This window comes from Typopeltis vanoorti, chromosome 18 (genome assembly GCF_054136105.1).
Source record: "Typopeltis vanoorti isolate ZY-2024b chromosome 18, IOZ_Tvanoo_1.0, whole genome shotgun sequence".
Taxonomy (NCBI): domain Eukaryota; kingdom Metazoa; phylum Arthropoda; class Arachnida; order Uropygi; family Thelyphonidae; genus Typopeltis; species Typopeltis vanoorti.
The window spans coordinates 64,153,822-64,173,959 of NC_143566.1; the positions used below are offsets into that span (position 1 = coordinate 64,153,822).

Sequence of the window (20,138 nt, forward strand, 5' to 3'; positions counted from 1 at the left end):
TTTTTCTACTTGAAACATATAAATTGGTAAGGGAATGGTGAACGATGAAATTGGTGCCTTTGGGCACCAATTTCATCGTTCACCATTCTCTTACCAATGATCGTCTTTTCACCTTATCAGTGATCATCTGGGCTATGGGGGAACAGTCACAATAAGGGTGGTCCGACAGTTTCCATTTCTGTAGTAGGTAGCCACATCTGCCCTGGTAAGTTGAGTTTCTCTTATTGTGATGACCCTAACCTCAGCCTTTTTCAGTAAAATTCACAGTCATCACATCCTTAGCATCTAAGAAATAAATTTTCCTTCTTCACTATTCAAGAATTACTTTACTTATAAATGACCATATACTCTACACAAATATGTCCAATTACTGGGTACTTGTCTCTAGGTACGTTTTCACATTTTTGGGTGATAACTGAAGAAAGTGATTAGTATGATTAATGACCTGCTTCTTACCAATTCAATACTCTGTTTCACACATATATTCAGTTTCTTCTGCATGCATGAAATATGCAAATATTCAATTCTTTGGTGTGTTGATTGGTAGAGCCTCTGCTACTAATGGCTCGGAAAAAGTTAAGCTAGTTTGAGCGCAGTTAGTAGTTGGAAGAAGAGTGTGCCAACAGCATTGAATCATTCAATGCTGTTGGCACACTCTCCCTCAATGAGTCTTTGGATTCCCTGGAGGTGTCACATAATAATAATAATAATAATAAAATACAGAGGTGACACACAGTGGAAAGATATTTAATTAACTGTACTAAATTAGACAAATAATTTGGCTTAAGTATTATAAACCATCTTTAGTGTAACAAACAGAATTTAGAAATTCAAACATCAACGATGAAAGTGCACAAAGAATGGTTTCTTCTTTTTTTTGTGTGTGTGTGTGGGGGGGGGGGCACATCATAAAAAGTGAAAACTACGATCCAGAACTGGGTTGACAATAGTGGTATTATCTTTGATGGACAGCATGGATTTGCTAAAGGGAGGTTATGTTTTAGTGATCTACTTACTTATTACAATAAGGTGACAGCTGCATTGGACGAGGAAGGTGGATACACAATAGTATATCTAGATTTTAGGAAGGCTTTGATAGATTACAACATGATCAGTTGGTAGTCAAGCTAGATTGGATGGGATTGGATATCAGATTAATGCATTAGATTGGAGATTAGCTATCTCACAGATATCAGCAAGTTGTGTATGGGGGGGAGCAATATCCTGGAAGAAGAAAGTCACCAGTAGTGTGACTCAGGGGTCTGTTTTAGCCATTGCTTTTTAACCTGTATGCTAATGATACTGGGTTAGATTTGAATGGGAATATTCAGTTGTATTCAGTGATGCAAAGTTGGAAAGAACTATGAGGAGTAGAGCAGATGTTGAGGAGTTTAAATAGATCAAGTTAATGGGCACAGCAGCAGGAATGCCAGCTCAATGTTGAAACATGTAAGGTTTCAAAATTTGGAAAACAAAGATAGGATGTGGAATTTACACTTGGTAGGGACATATTGTTGGAGGTGGAGGAACACTCGAGTGATGATAGATAAGGATCTAAAATTTTGAGACCAAAATTGGGAGGATAACACAATGAATTCTGGCAATGATACAGAATATACTGACTTGTAGAAATATGGAGATTCTGGTTCCATTGCATAAGGCCTTGACTGGGCTACTATTGTGCACAGATTTGGTCACCTGGTTTTCAAAATGATGAAAAAATATTGGAAAGGATCCAGAAGTAAATGACTAAGGTAGTTTCAGGTATCTGGAATGCTTTCTTCATACTTAGCATTCCAGATACCTGAAACTAAAGAAACTTGAGAAGATGCAATTTACAGAGTCTGGGGGATAGGAGGAAGAGGGGGGTGATATGATAGAGACGTACAAGTTGGTAAGGAATTGTTATAGGATTAATAGTGAAGAGGTTTTTTCATAAAATGGTGGGAGATGGGGCGAAAAGAAGAGATCATCCCTGGAAGTGGTATAAGGAGGGTGTGAGAAGCAGGTTTTGTGCATAGAGTGTTGTGAATAATTGGAATGCATTGCCTGAGAGTGTGGTGTCTGCAGAGAATTTGAATGGATTTAAGGCATGGTATGATGAGGTGTGTGTGTGTGTGTGAGAGAGAGAGAGAGAGAGACAAAGGAACCTTCCACAATGTGTCTTTCATGAGTCTGACTCTATGAGGGTCTTGGAATAATAATAATATTACCATAAGAATCAAAAATATATGTGTAAGTGAGTGTGTGTAACTATATGTGTGTGTGTGTATATATATATATATATACACCAATACTAAATACTAAAATACAATTACTGATAACAGTTTCCCAAATTCTGGACATGGATGTAATCTGTCATTGAGGTTGTGGTAGGACAGTGGAAAAGGACCACAACAATTCCTTTAAAAAGATGTTCAAATTTGTGAGAGCAACTATAATAATTTAGTATAATGCCAGACGATAATGTGGCTAGTGGTAATAATTGCATGGTTCAGAAAGAACAGTTTATGATGTTTTATAGATTCAACATAGGAAAGGTATTCAAAATATGTTTAATGACAGAACAGCCTGTTTAACTGAAGTAAAGTAACTTAAAATCACATGGAATTGTATAGACTTCAGGTAGCAGCAAAGAAACAAGGAGCTGATTTGATTAATAGGTTCAAATGTGGTTGAAAGATTATGTAATTTTTGTGCACAGATTTGGTCCCTTGGTTTTCAAAATGATGAAGAGATATTGGAAATTTTTATCTCTGGGTTGTAGCTATTGAGAGAGGCATTTTGGTAGAAATTTCTTACTGCAGCACTTCAGATGAAGAACAGACAACACGAGTTCTTGATAGTAGCCATTTAGTAATACCATATTTTTGTGAGGAGGTGATGAGCAGATATGCGATGAATATATTGACTGGAGAAGGACTGTTTACAGTAGACTGAAGAGGATTAGGCTATCTGTTTCTCACTTTAGAAAAACACCAAGAAAGAATTCAGTGCCACTTAATTTCTATTTCCAAGGTAAATTTTATTCTGTAACAAAGGCTATTTATTTTTTCTAGGAAGACATTTGACGTGATTTATTACAAATGGCTAAAACGTAATCCATGTAGTGAAGGAAAAAAGAGCAGGGTTTTGGATCAAAATTAGAGACTTTTGTTTCAAGATGTTCCATGTATTTGGCAGAGTTGAAATTGAGAAGCATATCACAGTCTACTTGTCGGTAAAATTTTCCATTACAGATGAAATATCTGGAGTTCATGATAAATGTAAACAGGTCAATGTCTGATGGAAATTTAGAAGATAACAATTCCAAGGTGTCATTTAGAGGTATGCTGGTGAAGAGAAAGGTAATGTCAAATTTGACCATTAGATCAGAAGAGTCAAGTTTCATATTTCTCATTTTTGAAATAAAATTGGAGGTATACCTTATTAAAGAGAAAAGAACCAAAACGTTAAACATTGTTTGTTACTAATTAAAATGAAATATATATTGATCTTTAATTGACCATGATTTATAAACATCTAATACCAAAAAGTTTCGCTGACGGGGCTGTCCGGCTTCTTCAGGGCTTATAATGGTAAGAGAAAAAAAACTCAAAATGGCTACAGAGAAAATAGAGTAACACTATCGTATTAATTGAACATTAAAACAGAACGCATAACATTACACGCATGGAGCATGTTGCTTTAGTCACTATTATGAGAGCATGTTCTGTAGCTTTGAGCGAAATTTTGGTTCAAAGCTGCATTTTTTTGGGGGGGGGGAAGCCCATATCATAAAAGTCATTTGCACAGAGGTCTAAGTGTTTCCTTTCCTCAACTCATGTTTTTCATTTGATACAGAGGATGGAAAAAATAAAGCTGAGCACAGTATGGAAATATTTTTTCTATTTTGAACATGTATGCCAAGATGATGCAGATTATTTTTTTGCAGAAATATGTTAGCTAGCATTTGAGAAATGAAATGAGAGAAAAAAAAAAAACATTAACTTTTCAATAGCAGCATCCCACCCTATAGGTAGTCTAGTTATTAAAGTAATTTTCAGTCTTAGATGTTTTTGAGACATTTAATATGAACATGTTACTTTTAATTATTATTATTATAATTTTCCTGTGCCCCAAGGAGTCACAAAACTCATTGTGGGAGGTCAACACTAGAGAACACAGTCTATCATACCACTCTTTAAAATCATCCACAGTCTGAACATTTGCCACCCTCTCAGGCAATGCATTCTATGCTCCTATAACTCTCCACGCAAAAAACTTACTTCTTACCCTTTTACTTACTACCTCCTTTTACAACTTCCAGGGATGGTCTCTTATCCTTGTTCCTTTCCCTAGTTCTACCATATAAAAAATCTCCTCAGTGTTAATATGATAATAACCCTTCAACAGCTTAAATGTCTTGATCATATCTCTTTCCCTTGCCTTCTATCCACCAAAATCTGCAATCCGCATGCCCTCAGTCTATCCTCATAATCAATGTTGTACAGTCCTGACATAATTTTTGTTATCTGTATCTGCGCCCTCTCCAAGGTTATTTCATCTCCTTCAAATCCCAGTCTGAGTACCAGATCTGAGTGCAGAAATCCAGATATGGTCTGATCAAAGCTTTATACAATGGGACCAGCACACTTTTATCTCTTGTGGTCAATGTTCTCCTCAATATTGCTGCAATTCTCTGAGATGTCTTCAAAATCTTTGTAATATGTCTTTGGAACTTTAAATCTCTATCTACAATCACCCCAAGATCCCTTGCTTCCTCCACTTCCAGTATAACTCCACTAAGCATCCCTTCTGTGGATCCCAAATTTTAAAACCTTACGTTTAGTTGCATTAAATTGATATTCCATGCTTTTACCCACTCTTCCAGCATATTCAAATCCTTTTGAAGAGCAAACCATCAGCACTACTGCTAATAATCCTCCCAAGCCTCACATTATCTGCAAACAACTGATCATTTCCCTGTAGTCCTGTGACAATATCACTGACATAAAGATTGGACAGCAATGGTCCCAGTACTGAAGTTTGCGAAACTCCACTTCCTGGAATAGGAAGGGAATAACCTTCCTATTCCCTGATACTGCTCCCCATATAGAACTCTCTGATATCTATTAGAGAGCCAATCACCAATACCAATCCACTAATAACCTGATATTTAAACCAATATAATGAATGAATGTAGGAAGACAAGTAGTGTGATAGGAGAGAATGAAAAAAATATATATATGAATGAGAAAATAATAGTTGATAGTGTGGAAGGCACGAGTGACTGTGAAAGTTTACAAGATGGTTTTTGTTTGGGAGAGTGGATTTAGATTAAGAGTGACTGACCTGCAGAGGGAGATAGATGAGCTGAAAGAGGAGGTGGAATGTCTTGTAAATGAGAGCTGAAGTATGAAAGATAAGATTAGGAGAATGGAAGAGATAAATGCAAGCCGAGTCAGAGTAGGGGAGAGAGAGAATTCTGTTAGTGTTAGAAGAGGAGAGAAAGGAAACAGTAAAAGAGAGGGAATGAGTGAGAGGTATGGGGATGCTAGAAGAGGAGAGAATGGAAACAGTAGAAGAGAGGGAATGAGAGAGAGAGAGGGGTATGGAATGCCAGCAGACGAGAGGATGGAAACAGTAGGAGAGAGAGAGATGGAATAAGAGAAAGATATGGAAGTGCTAGAAGAGGAGAGAATGAAAACGGAATGAGAGAGAGAGGTATGGGAATGCTAGAAGATGAGAGGATGGAAACAGTAGGAGAGACAGAATGAGAGAGGGATATGGAAGTGCTAGAAGTGGAGAAAATGGAAACAGTACGAGAGAGAGGTATAGGAATGCTAGAAGAGAGAATAGCAGTAGAGGAGAGGGAATGAGAAAGACCTATGGGAATGAAAGAAGAGGAGAGAATGGAAACAATAGGAGAGAGAGAATGGTAAGAGGTATAATGTATGGCGACTCAATGATCCGTGGTGTTCAAGATAGGATGCATGAGGAGTGTTTGCCAGGAGGAACAATAGAAAGGGTGGCTATGGCAATTAAGAGAGGTGAAAGGGTGGATGAGATGATTGTGATGGTAGGAACAAATGACTTGAGTGCTAATGTAAGTCGGGCAGCGAGAGATATGAGATTTTTGCTTGAGGCTGTACGGAAGAAGACAGAGAGAGAAAAAATAGTGTGCATGTTGCCTAGGTATGATAATGACGAGCTCGGCAGAAGAGCGGTGATACTGAATGGCATAACAGCGAGAATGTGTGACAAGAGAGGGCTGGTATATGTGGATGCTTGGAGTGAGGACGTTTGAGGAAAGAGAGGAATTGTATGCGAGAGACCGCTTACATTTGAATGAGGAAGGACGTAGGCATCTGGAGAGATTGCTGTTCTGAGGAGGATGATAGCAGGGGTGGCTTCTTGTGGGAATGGATATTTGGGAGAAGGGAGACGACATCAGGTAACACTGAGCCCAGTGGAGTCTAGAGGGGATAATGCTGGGTATAGAAACAATGGCATTTATATGCTTTATACTAATGCCAGGAGTATCTGGAATAAGGGAGAGGAATTGGTGGTGCAGATAGCATCAGCCTGACCAAAAATTATTGGGATCACTGAGATGTGGTTGACAGAAGAGGATATAACAACAGGAATAGAAGTCGCTGGGTACAGCATTTTTCAGTAAGATAGGAGGGGAAAGCGTGGTGGTGGGGTACTGCTTATGATAAGTGACGACTTATGTCCTCTAAGAGTGGAGGCTTTGGAAGGGTGTGAGACAAATGATTTTGAGAGCATATGGGGTGAAGTAGAGGTGGGCAAGGCAGGATATTTAATGGGGTGTTGCTACAGACCCAGGAGCACAGAGGATGGGGACCAGGAGATGTTTACACAGTTAAGTTTGGCAAGTGCAAGAAGAATGATTGTTATGGGAGATTTTAACTACAGTAGTATAAATTGGAGAGAGGAAGATGCATGTAGCAATAGGGGAATGGAATTTCTAGAATTCTTGAGGGACAAATGTCTTAGGCAACATGTAACAGAGGGAACAAGAGGTTCAAGAGTTTTGGATTTGGTTATAGCATCAGAAGAGTTGATAATAACTGAGATGATATCTCTCCCACCAGTTGGAGAGAGTGACCATATGGTTTTGACTTGGAAAATGAATAGACATGCAGGAGTATCAAAGAGACGGGAACTTATGTGGAATTATAAAGCAGGTGATTATAATAGTCTATGTCAACTTCAGGAAGTTTCATGGAGGGAGGAATTGGAAGGCCGGGATATCATTAGTGCATGGGATATTGTGAAAGAATATTTGTTAGAAGCAATAGTAAGTTGTATACCACGAGTGAGAAAGCGGACACAATTTGGAGTAAAGTGGATGACAAACAATATTAAACAGGAATTGCATGCGAAAAAGAGGCTATGGAAGAGATATAAGGAGACAGGTGAAGAGAAGATGCATGAAGAATATAAGACACAGGCCAGAAGAGTGACTAGTGTGGTAAGGAAAGCGAAACTGGAATATGAGAGGAGATTGGCCCTAAGATCCAAAGACAATCCTAGGGAATTTTTTAGCTATGTGGCCAGTAAGAAGAGAAATGACTGTGGAAGAATGATAATGTGGGATAAAAATGGGAATAGAGTGACTGATGCAGAGGACATAGCGGAATTGTTCAATGAACACTTTATTGGAGTATTTCATCCTAGAGGAGTCAGTTTTAATGCTAGAGGGATAGGGCAGGTTTGAGGTTTAGAGGTACAGGAGGAGAGTGTGTTTCAGATACTGAGTACGCTGGATGTCAGTAAACCTTTGGGACTAGATGGTATTTCACCACGAATATCTTACCTTCCTTCCAAGGGAATGGAAGGAAGGTAAGATAGTGCCATTGCATAAGGGTAGTAACAGACTGGAAGTGTCTAATTATAGGCCAGTTTGTGTGTCATCAGTAGTTGTTAAGATCTTGGAGAAAGTAGTGAGGGACCGTATACAGCATTGGGCAGATGAGGGTAATGTTATCTGTGAGAGTCAACATGGATTTGTGAAGGGGCGCTCTTGTTTTAGCAATATGCTAGCCTTTTATAATAAAGTTAGAAGAACATTAGATGAGGGAAAGGCATATACTGCAATTTTCTTAGACTTAGCGAAGGCATTTGACAGGGTGCCACATGATAAGCTGATATTTAAGTTGCAGCACATGGATTTGGATGTCAGATTGGTCAACTGGATTCAGGATTGGCTGTCTGATAGGTATCAAAGAGTTGTGTATGGTGGAGCAGTTTCAAGGAGGCAGAGGGTTACAAGTGGGGTCCCACAGGGCTCAGTACTAGGACCTATATTGTTTAACCTTTATATCAATGACATTGCCAGTGGATTGCAAGGGGATATTCAGTTGTTTGCGGATGATGCGAAGCTGGGAAGGATTATTAGTAATGGTGCGGATGTGGTAGCCCTGCAAGAGGATTTGGATAAGCTAGATATATGGGCAAATGAATGGGGGTTTCGGTTTAATGCAGCAAAATGTAAGGTCTTGAAGTTTGGGAAACATCGATGGGATGCTGCATACTCTATGAGAGGAGTTATACTGGAGGAAGTTGGGGAGACAAGAGATCTGGGGTTGATGATTGATAGAAACCTGAAGTTTAGGGGACATATTGCAAAGGTGGTGAAGGTAACACAGAGGATTGCTGCAATTATGAGATGGACACTGACCTGCAGAGATAAAAGGGTTATCATTCCGTTGTATAAGTCTCTGATCAGACCACACTTAGACTATTGTTCTCAGATTTGGTCCCCAGGATTTGAAGGGGATAAATTAACTGTGGAAAGGGTAGAGATGGATGACAAAGATGGTTTCCGGACTGTACAATTTTGGTTATGAGGATCGGCTGAGGGAATGTGAACTGCAGAGTTTGGTGGATAGAAGAAGGAGAGGTGATATGATTGAGACTTTTAAACTGTTGAGAGGTGGTTACAGGGTTGACACTGGAGAGTTCTTTCACTTCTTTGAACAGCGGGAGGGAGTGATGACAAGAGGCCATCCCTGGAAGTTACGAAAGGAAACTGTGAGCAAGAGGGTGAGGAGAGGTTTCTTTGCCTGGAGGGTGGTTGAACAGTGGAATGCATTGCCTCATGGAGTGGTGAGAGCGAGAACGGTCAATGAGTTTAAGTAGTGGTATGATAGACTTTGTGTTTCTTAGGGGAACCTCCCACGATGAGTCTTTTGACTCCATGGAGGCCTGAATAATAATAATAATAATGCAACTTAAAAATCAACTTGTTATGTGGCACCCTGTCAAATGCCTTGGAAAAATCCAAAAAAATGACAGTGTATGCTGTACTTTCATCCACTGCTCTTGCTACTCTATTGTAAAAGGTAACCAGTTTATCAAAACAAAACAACTACAAAGAAACACAAACAGGCCTATAGTTTGATACCTCCACTCTACCACCACCCTTATACAATGGTACTATCTTACCTTTCTCAAGATATTCATTAAACAGCCAAGTTAACAGTACATTCCCTTAAAACACATGGTGAAATTCCATATAGTCCCTCTGTTTTATTGTCATTTAATATATTCGGTACTCAGAATACATTCTCTTCATTCATTTCTAACACTTCACTATTCATTATTCTTCTAAGAATAAAGCCTGTAGCACCAGGATGGAACATGCTAATAAAATGATCATTAAATAGCTCAACTATGTTAGCTGCTTTAGCCACCTGATTCCCATTTCCATCCTGCAAGATAATCTGACCACTATCAATTTTCCTCCTACTCGCCACATAGCAAAAAAACTCCTTAGGATTCTCCTTGGATTGCAGTGCCAGTCTCCTCTCATATTCTAATTTTTCTCTTCTTATTAGTCATTTTCCTTGCTTGAGTATTATATTCTTCTTCTACTTCTTCTAGAAGAAGAATAGTTAGCTTTAGAAGCGGGATCTGTGCACAGATGAGGCATCTGTGTATCCTCTTTCACAATGCAACAGATCATAGAAAAAAGAAAGGAATTTAATCTACCCACCTTTCTTCTATTGTTGACTACGAAAAGGCATGTGATAACTTGAACAGAAATCTACTCTGGAAAATATTACAAGACGATAAAATATCTCCTATATTAATTAAAGCAATAAGTCTATACAGAGAAACAAAAATTTGCAGATGGAACATTATCAGACCCTATAATTATAAATAAAGGAGTAAGACAAGGTTGTGGCTTATCCCCAATCCTATTCAACATTTATATAAACAGAATCCTAAAAGAGGGGAAAACTGTCAAAGATGGAATTAAACTAACAAATAATAAACAGCTAAATACAATACTTTATGTAAGATTATCAAGTACTAATTTCAAATTCAGAAGATAACCTCCAAATTGCAACTAACCATCTAAATGAAACAGCAAAAAAATTTAGAATGAAAATCTCTGAATCAAAAACAAAAGCTATGGCAATGTGTGGAAACACCATTCAAAATGTCAAAATTATGCTTAACAATAAAATAATAGAAAAGTTACAGAATTCAAATACTTAGGAAATATAATCTTGCAATACAATACTGATTCACAATTGGAAGCAAGACTACAAATTTACAATAGAATGAATGGCATAATTAAAAGAAATTTTGGAAAACAAATGACTAAAGAAACTCAATTGAGGTTATATAATATGACCTCTAAACATCTTTCAAATTTTGAAGTGAAATCTGGATTCTAAAACAAAGAAACAGACAAAGATTGGAAGCAGCACACATGAAGTTTCTAAGACCTCTCCTGGGACTCACTAGATTAGATAAAAAGAAAAATACAGAAATAAGAGAACGATTAGATGCAAAGAACATCATACAAGAAATAGAAGAATATCAGCAAAATTGGCTACACCACATAGAAAGGATGGATAACAATAGGATTCCCAAACTAGCATATGGGGTGCTTAAGGGTCAAAGTTGTATAACTGAGAGGAGACCTCCACATAGCCTTTAAAGGAATGCGGAGAACTAACCAGAGCTTCTGACCTAATGTCCAATCCTCATCTTCACGTGGCGCACCCTGTTGGGTATCTACTTGGATACTGAACGAACGAGGATGGGCTGGCAATTTGGGATTTAGCCGACCAAATTGTATTCTTATTGGTTAAACCAAAATAAAAATAAAATAAAAAACTAGCATATAAATATAAACCTACAGGAAGAAGAGACTGCAGACATACAAGATTAAGATGGAAGGACCAACTTCATCTGCAGAGCAGGAACAGGACATAAAAAAGCCTATACCTGAATTGCTCAGATGACGACGACGATGAGTGGTATATTCCTCATTTAACTGCTCGCCAGCTCTGTTTTTATTTATGTTGAGTCCATATAATGAGAGGTTGGTTGATCAATCTATAGTACATTAGTACCATGTATGAGCAGTGGGTTGGGAAAGAAGGTACTTGTCCACATTTGATTTGAATGACTGTATATTGTATTCTTTGAGGAACACAACAGGGGAAGACTGTTTCATAGTACAGCATTTGTAGGGATGAAGGAGGAGGAGAAACTTGTTCTGTGGGTTTCAAGGTGCACTGTGAAGGGATGTTGAGCAGCAGCTGCACGTGTTCCAACGATCTTAGGACTAAGTGGGAGAATTATTGATGCTATTTCAGTGATGCATTTTCCATGAAAATATTTGTAGAATACACATAGTGAACAGACTAATCATCTGTTCGAAAATGGGAGGAGTGAGTTGGTAAGACATGGGTCATTAATAAATTTGATTGCTTTCCTCTGTATTGAGTCAAGCATTTTGAGGGGTCTTTTGGGGATACTGCTCTCCCTCATTACGTGAGAATACTGCTCTCACCCCATATGTAAGAGCAGTATTCAATGGCTGAGTGGATTTGTGATTTGTAAAAGATTAACAGCTGCTCAAGGGTGAAGTAATGTCTTGAGCAAAAGAGAAATTCTAGTTTTTTAGAGGCTGAGGATGCAATAGTTGTGATGTGTTTATGCCAGGAGAGGATTGATGTCAGGGTAATTCCAAGAAGAGAAATCTCAAATTGTCTGGAAATTTGGGTGTTGTCAAAAATAATTATTAAAAAATGTTTATGAGAAATAAGACAGTACTGAATTTTATTAGCATTGAAATTAACTAGGTTATCTGAACCCCACTGGAGGATGGCGTGGAGATCATAACTGACGGCAGAGGTGGTTGATGTTCTGTAGGCTGAGGTGAGTTGCGTAGTAAGGTTTATCAAAAGAAAGGGAGGAGTGCAATGTACTGTCGTCTGCAAAACTGTGTATTGGGTTTGAGATCAGGTGAAGGGTCATTGATATATAGTAGGAAGAGGGTTGGTGAGAGGACAGAACCTTGTGGAACCCCACCATTAGTTGAATGGTGAAAGGATAAGGAACCATCCACCACCACCATACATTGTGTGTGTCCAGACAGAAAGTTGGCAATCCAACTACAGAAGTCTTGAGATAGGCCAAACAATTGCAGCTAGCTTAGTAAGCCCTTGTGCCAGATCCAGTCAAATGCTCTGGAGATATCAAGTACAACCGCTTGAGATTCACCAAACTTCTCCATGGCATTTGTCCAGAGATGGGTGATATATGCGTGAGCAGATCTGTTGATTGGTAGTGAAGGAATCCATACTGGCGGTTGATTATTAGGTGGGTACCTTCAAGGTAGTGTAGGAGTTGAGAATTGATGATTTTTTTTCCTCCATTACTTTAGACAGGATTGAGGTGAGCGAGATGGGACAGTAGCTGAACGGCAGTGACTTGTCTCTGGCCAATTTCCAGGCTGAGGGATGGATACCAGTGGAGTAATATCTGATAGGACAGGAGTCAATTCTGGTGCACAAACCTTCAGAACAATTGGAGGAAAGCCATCAGGGCTGGGAGACTTTTTTTGTGTTTAATTTGGACAGTATTTTACTGATCTCATTCTAGCAAAAGGATATAATGGCACTGTATGTAGGTTATCTGGAATGGTTGGGGATGTTTGCCATTGTCAATTATGCATGCACTGGAAGCAAAGTGTGAGGCCAGGAGATTGGCTTTTTCTGTAGGTGATGATACAATAGAGCCATCTGGTTATGATACGGGTGAGAATAGTTTTGGGCAGAAGTTATGACTGATTGTTTTGGCGAGAGACCAAAATGTTCAGCTGCCATTTGGACAAGCTAATTTACTGCTTTTGCTCTTTCGAACTCTGTTTTGGAAGCATTGATTGTTTTTTTGCATTTATTTTGGGATTGGGTATAAGTTCTAAAGGAGAATGGAGTTTTTGATTTGAGCCAGTTATGGTAAGTTTGGTTTTTCATTTGAACAGCCTTGGTGCATCTTTTGGAAAACCAGGGTTTAGTTAGGGAATGGCAAGTCAGAGTATTGTGGGAAATGTATGTTTCCATGCCAGTGAGCATTTCTTTGGTTATAAGTTCAGTGCATGTATTTGGGTTGGAAGGTATCAGAAGCAACAGTCCAATCATGGGAATGAGGCATAGAAGTTGCAGAGGCTATCCCATTTGGCACTGTTATAATGCCAAACTACTCTTACATGGGAGTGGCTGTGTAAGCGTTGTTGCATGGGGGAGGAGATGAGGACTAGATTGTGGTCAGAATTGCCTAAGGGGGGGGGGGGGCACTATATTCACTGTGTATTTGAAAGGGTCACTTGTCAGGAAGAGATCTAGTTTTTACAGTATAGGCACTCAGAACCAAATCCTATGGAATAGGTTGGTTACTCCTTATTCCTGGAGGTATCCTATGTCTGTAGAAGCTTGTGTTCCAGTTTGCCTGCTTGCAGGAGGAAAAGCCTTGCAGTCCGCACCCAAGACTGGCTAACTTGGCTATGTCTGAGAAAGATCATGTCAGTGACGGGAATCGAATGCAGGACACTCCTTTCCCAGGCATATGGTTTGCGAAACGCATAACTACTCGGCTAACTGCGGTGACACATGGGAGATACTTAAGAAAAAATTATTGACAGCAATGAGATTGTATACTTTGAGTGAAGAAGAAGAAGATAAAGCAATTCGGAGTCAAAAATGGATGACGAAAGAAATAAAAAATTGAAGAAAAACACCAAAATGATGACAGCAGTTGGATCATTGACTACAGACAAGTTAAACTGGTTCAAAAATCAAATGATGCCACTAGCAGCCACCATGAAGACCAGTATTCAGGCACTGCATAGGAAGTGTGCAAGACCCTTGCTGTCAAACATATAACTCCACTTCACTAACATCCGTGGCCTAAACTCCAACCTTAATAATGTCCACTATCACCTTCAGTCCACCAAACCCACCTACTCTTTCTGGCAAAAACTCAAATCTCACCTCCCCCAGCACTATTCATCTTAATCCTCCAAACTACACACTCTTTAACTCCTTTTGACCCTATGCACAGACGCCCAAGGGGGATGACGTCTGTGCATACATCCACTCCAACATACCTTGTCAGATAGCACCCAACCTAGAATTGCCCAACTTTGACCTTCTTTGGATGAAAATATCCCTTCCCAACTCGGTCAGATTTATATGCTCTCTCTATCACTCCCCTAATGCAACCAACTGCTCTGAGCTCTTTAATTTCCTCTTCTTAAAAACTGACTTTCTCCAGTCCCACTTTCCCAACAGCAAAATCATCCTCCTAGGAGATTTTAATGTCTACAACACCAACTGGTTTCCCTCCTCCAGCTATACAGATCACTAATGACCTTAGACAACTTGTTCAGATGCCAACCAGAATATCTGATAACCAGAACCACTCTCCAGAGTGGTTCTGGTTATCGAGGAGGATTTTTGATTTTTGAACCAGTTTAACTTGTCTGTAGTCAATGATCCAACTGCTGTCATAATTTTGGCGTTTTTCTTCAATTACTCTTTTATTTCTTTTGTCGTCCATTTTTGACTCCAAATTGCTTTATCTTCTTCTTCTTCACTCAAAGTATACAATCTCATTGCTGTCAATAATTTTTTCTTAAGTATCTCCCATGCATCTGCGCAGTTAGCCGAGTAGTTATGCACTTCGCAACCATATGCCTGGGAAAGGAGTGTCCTGTGTTCGATTCCCATCGCTGACATGAGCTTTCTCAGACATAGCCAAGTTAGCCAATCTTGGGCATGGACTGCAGGGTTTTCCTCCTGCAAGCAGGCAAACTGGCCCTGTGAACACAAGCTTCTACAGACATAGGATACCTCCAGGAATAAGGAGTAACTAACCTATTCCATAGGATTTGGTTCTGAGTGCCTATACTGTAAAAACTGTAGGTCTACATGTGAGCATAAATCAGGAATCTCCCATGCACTAACGACCACTCTTCCTTTAAATTCTTTCATCTATTGCACTGCTGCAAGCTAGTTTCTGAGTCTATGATAGTCACCTGCCTTATAATTTTACATAACTTCTATCTGTTTTGATGCATCCCCATGTCTATTCATCCCCCAAGTCAGAACTACATGGTCACTCTCACCAATTGGGGACAAGTATACCATTTCAGTCACAATCAGATCCTCTGATGCTATGACCAAATCCAGAAATTTCAATCCTTGTGTTCCCTCCACTACATGCTGCCTAAGACAGTTGTCCCCCCACCCCCCAAGAATTCCAAAAACTCAGTTCTCTTATTATTTCATGCTGTCTCCTCTGCTCTGTTTTTATCACTACAGTTGAAGTCCCTCATAATGATTGCCTGCTTTGCACTTGTCAAACTAATTTACCTAAACATTTCATGCTCATCACCATCTAAATTCCTTGGTCTGTTTTAGTAATTTCAAATATTTCAGTAGTAATTTTTACTATTATCATCATCACAGAAAGACCAATATGGAATTACGGAATTGACACAGATATATTATTATTATTATTATGTGACACCTCCAGGGAGTCCAAGGACTCATCGAGGGAGAGTGTGCCAATAGCACTGAATGATTGATCCCTTCCAACTACTAACCACACTCAAACTTGCTTAGCTTTTTGTGTGAGCCATTAGTAGCAGAGGCTCTACCAATTGACCAACCTTTGCTGGCATATATATGAAACATAATAGGACATGTGACCAGTAATGTGTGATGACTAAGCTAAAAATGTGAGATTCTACAGATGAAGATATCTTCATGAGATTATAGTAATAACAATTTTGAAGGGAAAAAAGTTCATTTTTTAATTAATGACCTTTCAACATTTTCAAGGTGGCTATCAAATAATTCATTTTTAGGTCTTGATGTAGGAAGCACTTGACAAGACTTTAAGTAAACAAGAATGTGAGAAGTTATTCAAAAAAAGAACTTTTGTTCCCTCCAAAACAGTAATGGGGAATATGAAAGGAACATGTAATTTATTTTTATTTATTTTTTTTTTATCAGGAATATTCATTCTCTTTCTCCTTCCTCCTTGCAAAACAGCATTCATTATACCCTCATAGAGATATGTCCATCTAGATATTTTCTGTGCTGTAATCTTTGCATGCCCAACTTAATGTTGTATAATTTTCTAGCAACTTCAATGAATATATGCTGGTCACGCTAGTTAAAATTAGTGGAAAAAATTAGTATAGTAACCAAGATATTTGTGTTGTAATCTGTTATATTAATACTTAACTGCTAGTTATTATATTAAACATTTAAGTGCATTAGTACATAATTTAATTAATTCCTAGGATCACTTTCTTCCTATTTACTTAACAATTAATTTTCAATAATTATTTAAAATCAAGTGATTAAAATTATGAAACAGAAATGAATATCATTATGTATTCAAAAATTCAATTTTTTTTAGTTTTCAAATCACAAATATTTTGGAATTCATGAGCAAAATTAGTAATGTTGACAAGGGTATAGAGAAAAGAGGTCTAAAAACTTCTCAGAATTAATTCTGAATATGCAGCATTTTTAGAAATTTTAGATATTACTGCACAAAATCTATAAAGAAATTTCAGTATACATTATTCTTACCAAAGGGTTAATGATTTCTATATGCTGAATCAAAAGTGATGGTACTGCACGATATGCATACAGCTGCTGAATGGTACTTATTGTTCTTCTTTTCTGAAATATATTTTCATTATTAACTAAAAATAATAATTAATATTATTAACTAAAAATTAAAGGTCAACCACTTAAGTGATAAATCTTAGATTAGGTTTATATTAGATTCAGCTTAAAGGGATCTGTAAATGCAAAATTTTCAGTCACTAACTAGGGTTAAATCTTCAATGTCTAAAATGAACTGATATTCAGGCTGACCCAATAGGCAGGGGTATGCCAAACTTGGCAGTGCCTGCAAAGGCCATCTTGCCACCATTTTGCAAAACAACTACCTTATATTCTTGATAAATAATGTTTGGTCCCTAACACATAACACAATAAGTAGAGAAGTTAGCCTAGAAGAGTTGTTCTATGGGCACTGTTGGGTGGAAAGCCTAAGAATTGTTTCTCAAATCTTGGGAAACTTAATACAACCATATTGGTGTTGGTGGGCGGTAGATGGAGATGATTGGTAGTAGAGGTTCGGTTTAGTGGTTGAGACAGTTGTATAATAGTAGGTGTCCTCCCGCGATGAGTCTTCGGACTCCTTGGAGGTGTCACGAATAATAATAATAATAATAATAATAATATTTATTTACATTAGGCTGATTTTTTAAAATCTGCTGCCGATTCTAAAAATGGTCAAGTTTGTATTTGCTGCAGTGAGGCATAGTAGTCTTTTTCTTATCTGATATGGTGCAAGGTATCCAAAGAATGGTCAACAGGGCCTCACTATAGTTATTGTAATGGATATATTTCTTATGTTCATCAAGGAAGATATTCCAGTTAGAAAACAATACAATAAGCTGCAAGAACATGGTACCTGGTAAACACCTGAAACTAGAGAGGAGAGAGAGTGGATCTCTAGGAGAGCAAATAAGTGCAGACAGCTTCTAATGAGGTTTGAAAGCAGTGTAAAGATTATATTTATTTAAAGTTCTGGCTATGTTTTCAGATGTGCCCCAGAAATAGGGAATAGTAATAGCATTATTGTAACTGCAAGCTGAAGGGGGAGGAACAACTAATTTGTTAATCTTTTTTGGTATTGTAGCCATTAGACAGGAAGGTCTGGAAAATAAAGGAAAGTTCAGCTATGAGTGAAGCCTGGTTGGAACAGAGGTTGGAGGCTCTGTCAAAGAGTTTTAATAACACTTCTGTTGAAAGGGAGGATGATGGGAAAGGTTGTGTGTGTATATCTACTTGTGCTGGTGGGTTTTCTGTCAAGTGAGAAAGAAAAGGTGTCATTAGGAAGATGTGTGATTAGACTATCTAGAAAAGGCAGGCTATTTTTATTTTTATTTATTTTTTTCTATAGTGAACTGGATTCTGGTGTGCTGGTAGTTGAGGTGGAGGAATAAAGAGTCTAATGTGTCTGAGACATGCAGATAAATAGAGAAGACATCACCGATATACTTAACCAGATAGGTTTGAGAAAGGCAGTCATCAAGAGTATCAAGAGTATGTTTTTTCACTTCTCCACTTATTGTATTTTATATTTTTGTATGTGTAGTATTACATTCCATTAAACCTGACTATGGGTTATAAACCTGCCATCAATAGACATTAAACCATCAAACTGAAGAGAATTCTCCAAGAGTGAAATGATGCAGGTAGGTATATCCACAGGTCTTACAGCCAAGCCAAATTTCTATGGTACAGACACTGTATTTCACTGCAGGTGCAATAACACCAAGTTATTTACCAGAGGCATGAAGTAACCAGAAACAATGTTTAGATGTGTTTCTGGTTTATCTTTCCACAAGCAATATGACTAATATTTTCAGTGTTACAATGAACATCATAGGGACACCATGATGCATTACGCTCTTCATAAATAATATTGGGTCTCGATGAATATCATACATCATAGCGATCCAATATTATTTATTAAGAGTGTAAGGCCGTTATTCTGAAGAATGATAGCTAGACAGTAAACTGAACTGAGCCCAGTGTTACATTATGCTTCAGGAAGTTTCATGTCAGACAGTGAATAATTCTTGCTTCAACTATTCTACAAGATCACAATTTGAAAAGCAGTTAAGTTCCCCAAGTGTATGGCCCAGCAAAGAATCCATTACTGTATATTCTGTTTCTCTCAGTTTCATCTTATCATAAACAACAACCTTCCCAAGCAGACAAATAAATAATGTGGAAAAAAAAAAAGAAACAAACAAACAAACCATCCCAAATCTTAACTGATCCACTTCATAAATATACATAATTTCCGTTCTCAATGACATTTTCATTTCATATTTTCATAATTCTAAACCAAAACCTATCTAGTTTTCCTACCAGAAACTCACCATTCACCTTCTTCAATTATTATTCATCTCACTTTTCTCCATTAAATACTCTTTAACTCCTTTGTCTTGAAGGTGACATTTGTGCATATATCTGATTTTAATATTTCATATCAGAGAGTGTCTAAATCATAAGCTTATCTCTTTTGATCTTCATTGGCTAAAATGTTTCTGCTTCATTTCCTCTATTGCATTTGTTATTTCTATCATTCTTTCTAAGGAAAACAACAATTCTAAATTTTTTTATTTCCTTTTTACTATGTCCCACAAATTTTCTAGTGGGTTAATGTCAAGAGAGTTACTTAGCCACTGAAGCAATTAGATATTGTGATTTTTGGTCACTTTTCATCATACCATCAACAGGCACGAGTGATCCTGGACCATCATGTATAAAACAACCCCAGAACATCTTTTTAGTTGGGTATTTAGGAGCTTGTTGAAGATGAGTGGGAGAAGTCTTCACAGCTGCTGATATGTTATATAGGGTACATGCTCTCCTTGGACAAAGAAATGGCTATCATCTGAGAATATGACCTTCTTTCAATTATCAACAGTCCAATTTTTGTACACTTTTGCCCACTGAAGCCTCTTTTTCTTTATAGCCTACATCAAAACTGTTAAGCTGAGAATTATGTGTGGAGAACTAAGATCTTCAAAAAAGACAAATGTGTTTTGGAAGAATTAATACTGACCAAGTTGTTATCACTGTAATGAAGGATGATATGGAGAGCATTGTTTAGGGCACTAATAGTAATTAATTTTGAAACTTGAGATGCTTGATGCACTGCAGGATTTGTTAAATGGGTAGAAGAATACAGTTTGAAGTCAATGAGAGAAGGTTGAT

General features: G+C 37.9%; 1 protein-coding gene across 3 annotated transcripts in view; it reads right to left on the reverse strand.

The window, feature by feature from the left end:
• The window catches only part of LOC150096721 (uncharacterized protein KIAA2013 homolog), a 401,644-nt gene that overhangs the window by 182,686 nt on the left and 198,820 nt on the right, over positions 1-20,138 (reverse strand). For all 3 annotated transcript variants that reach the window (XM_090407839.1, XM_090407838.1, XM_090407840.1), the window contains exon 7: positions 16,923-17,015. In XM_090407839.1, the coding sequence (XP_090263965.1) occupies positions 16,923-17,015 (93 nt within the window). The remainder of the gene's footprint in view (positions 1-16,922; positions 17,016-20,138) is intronic.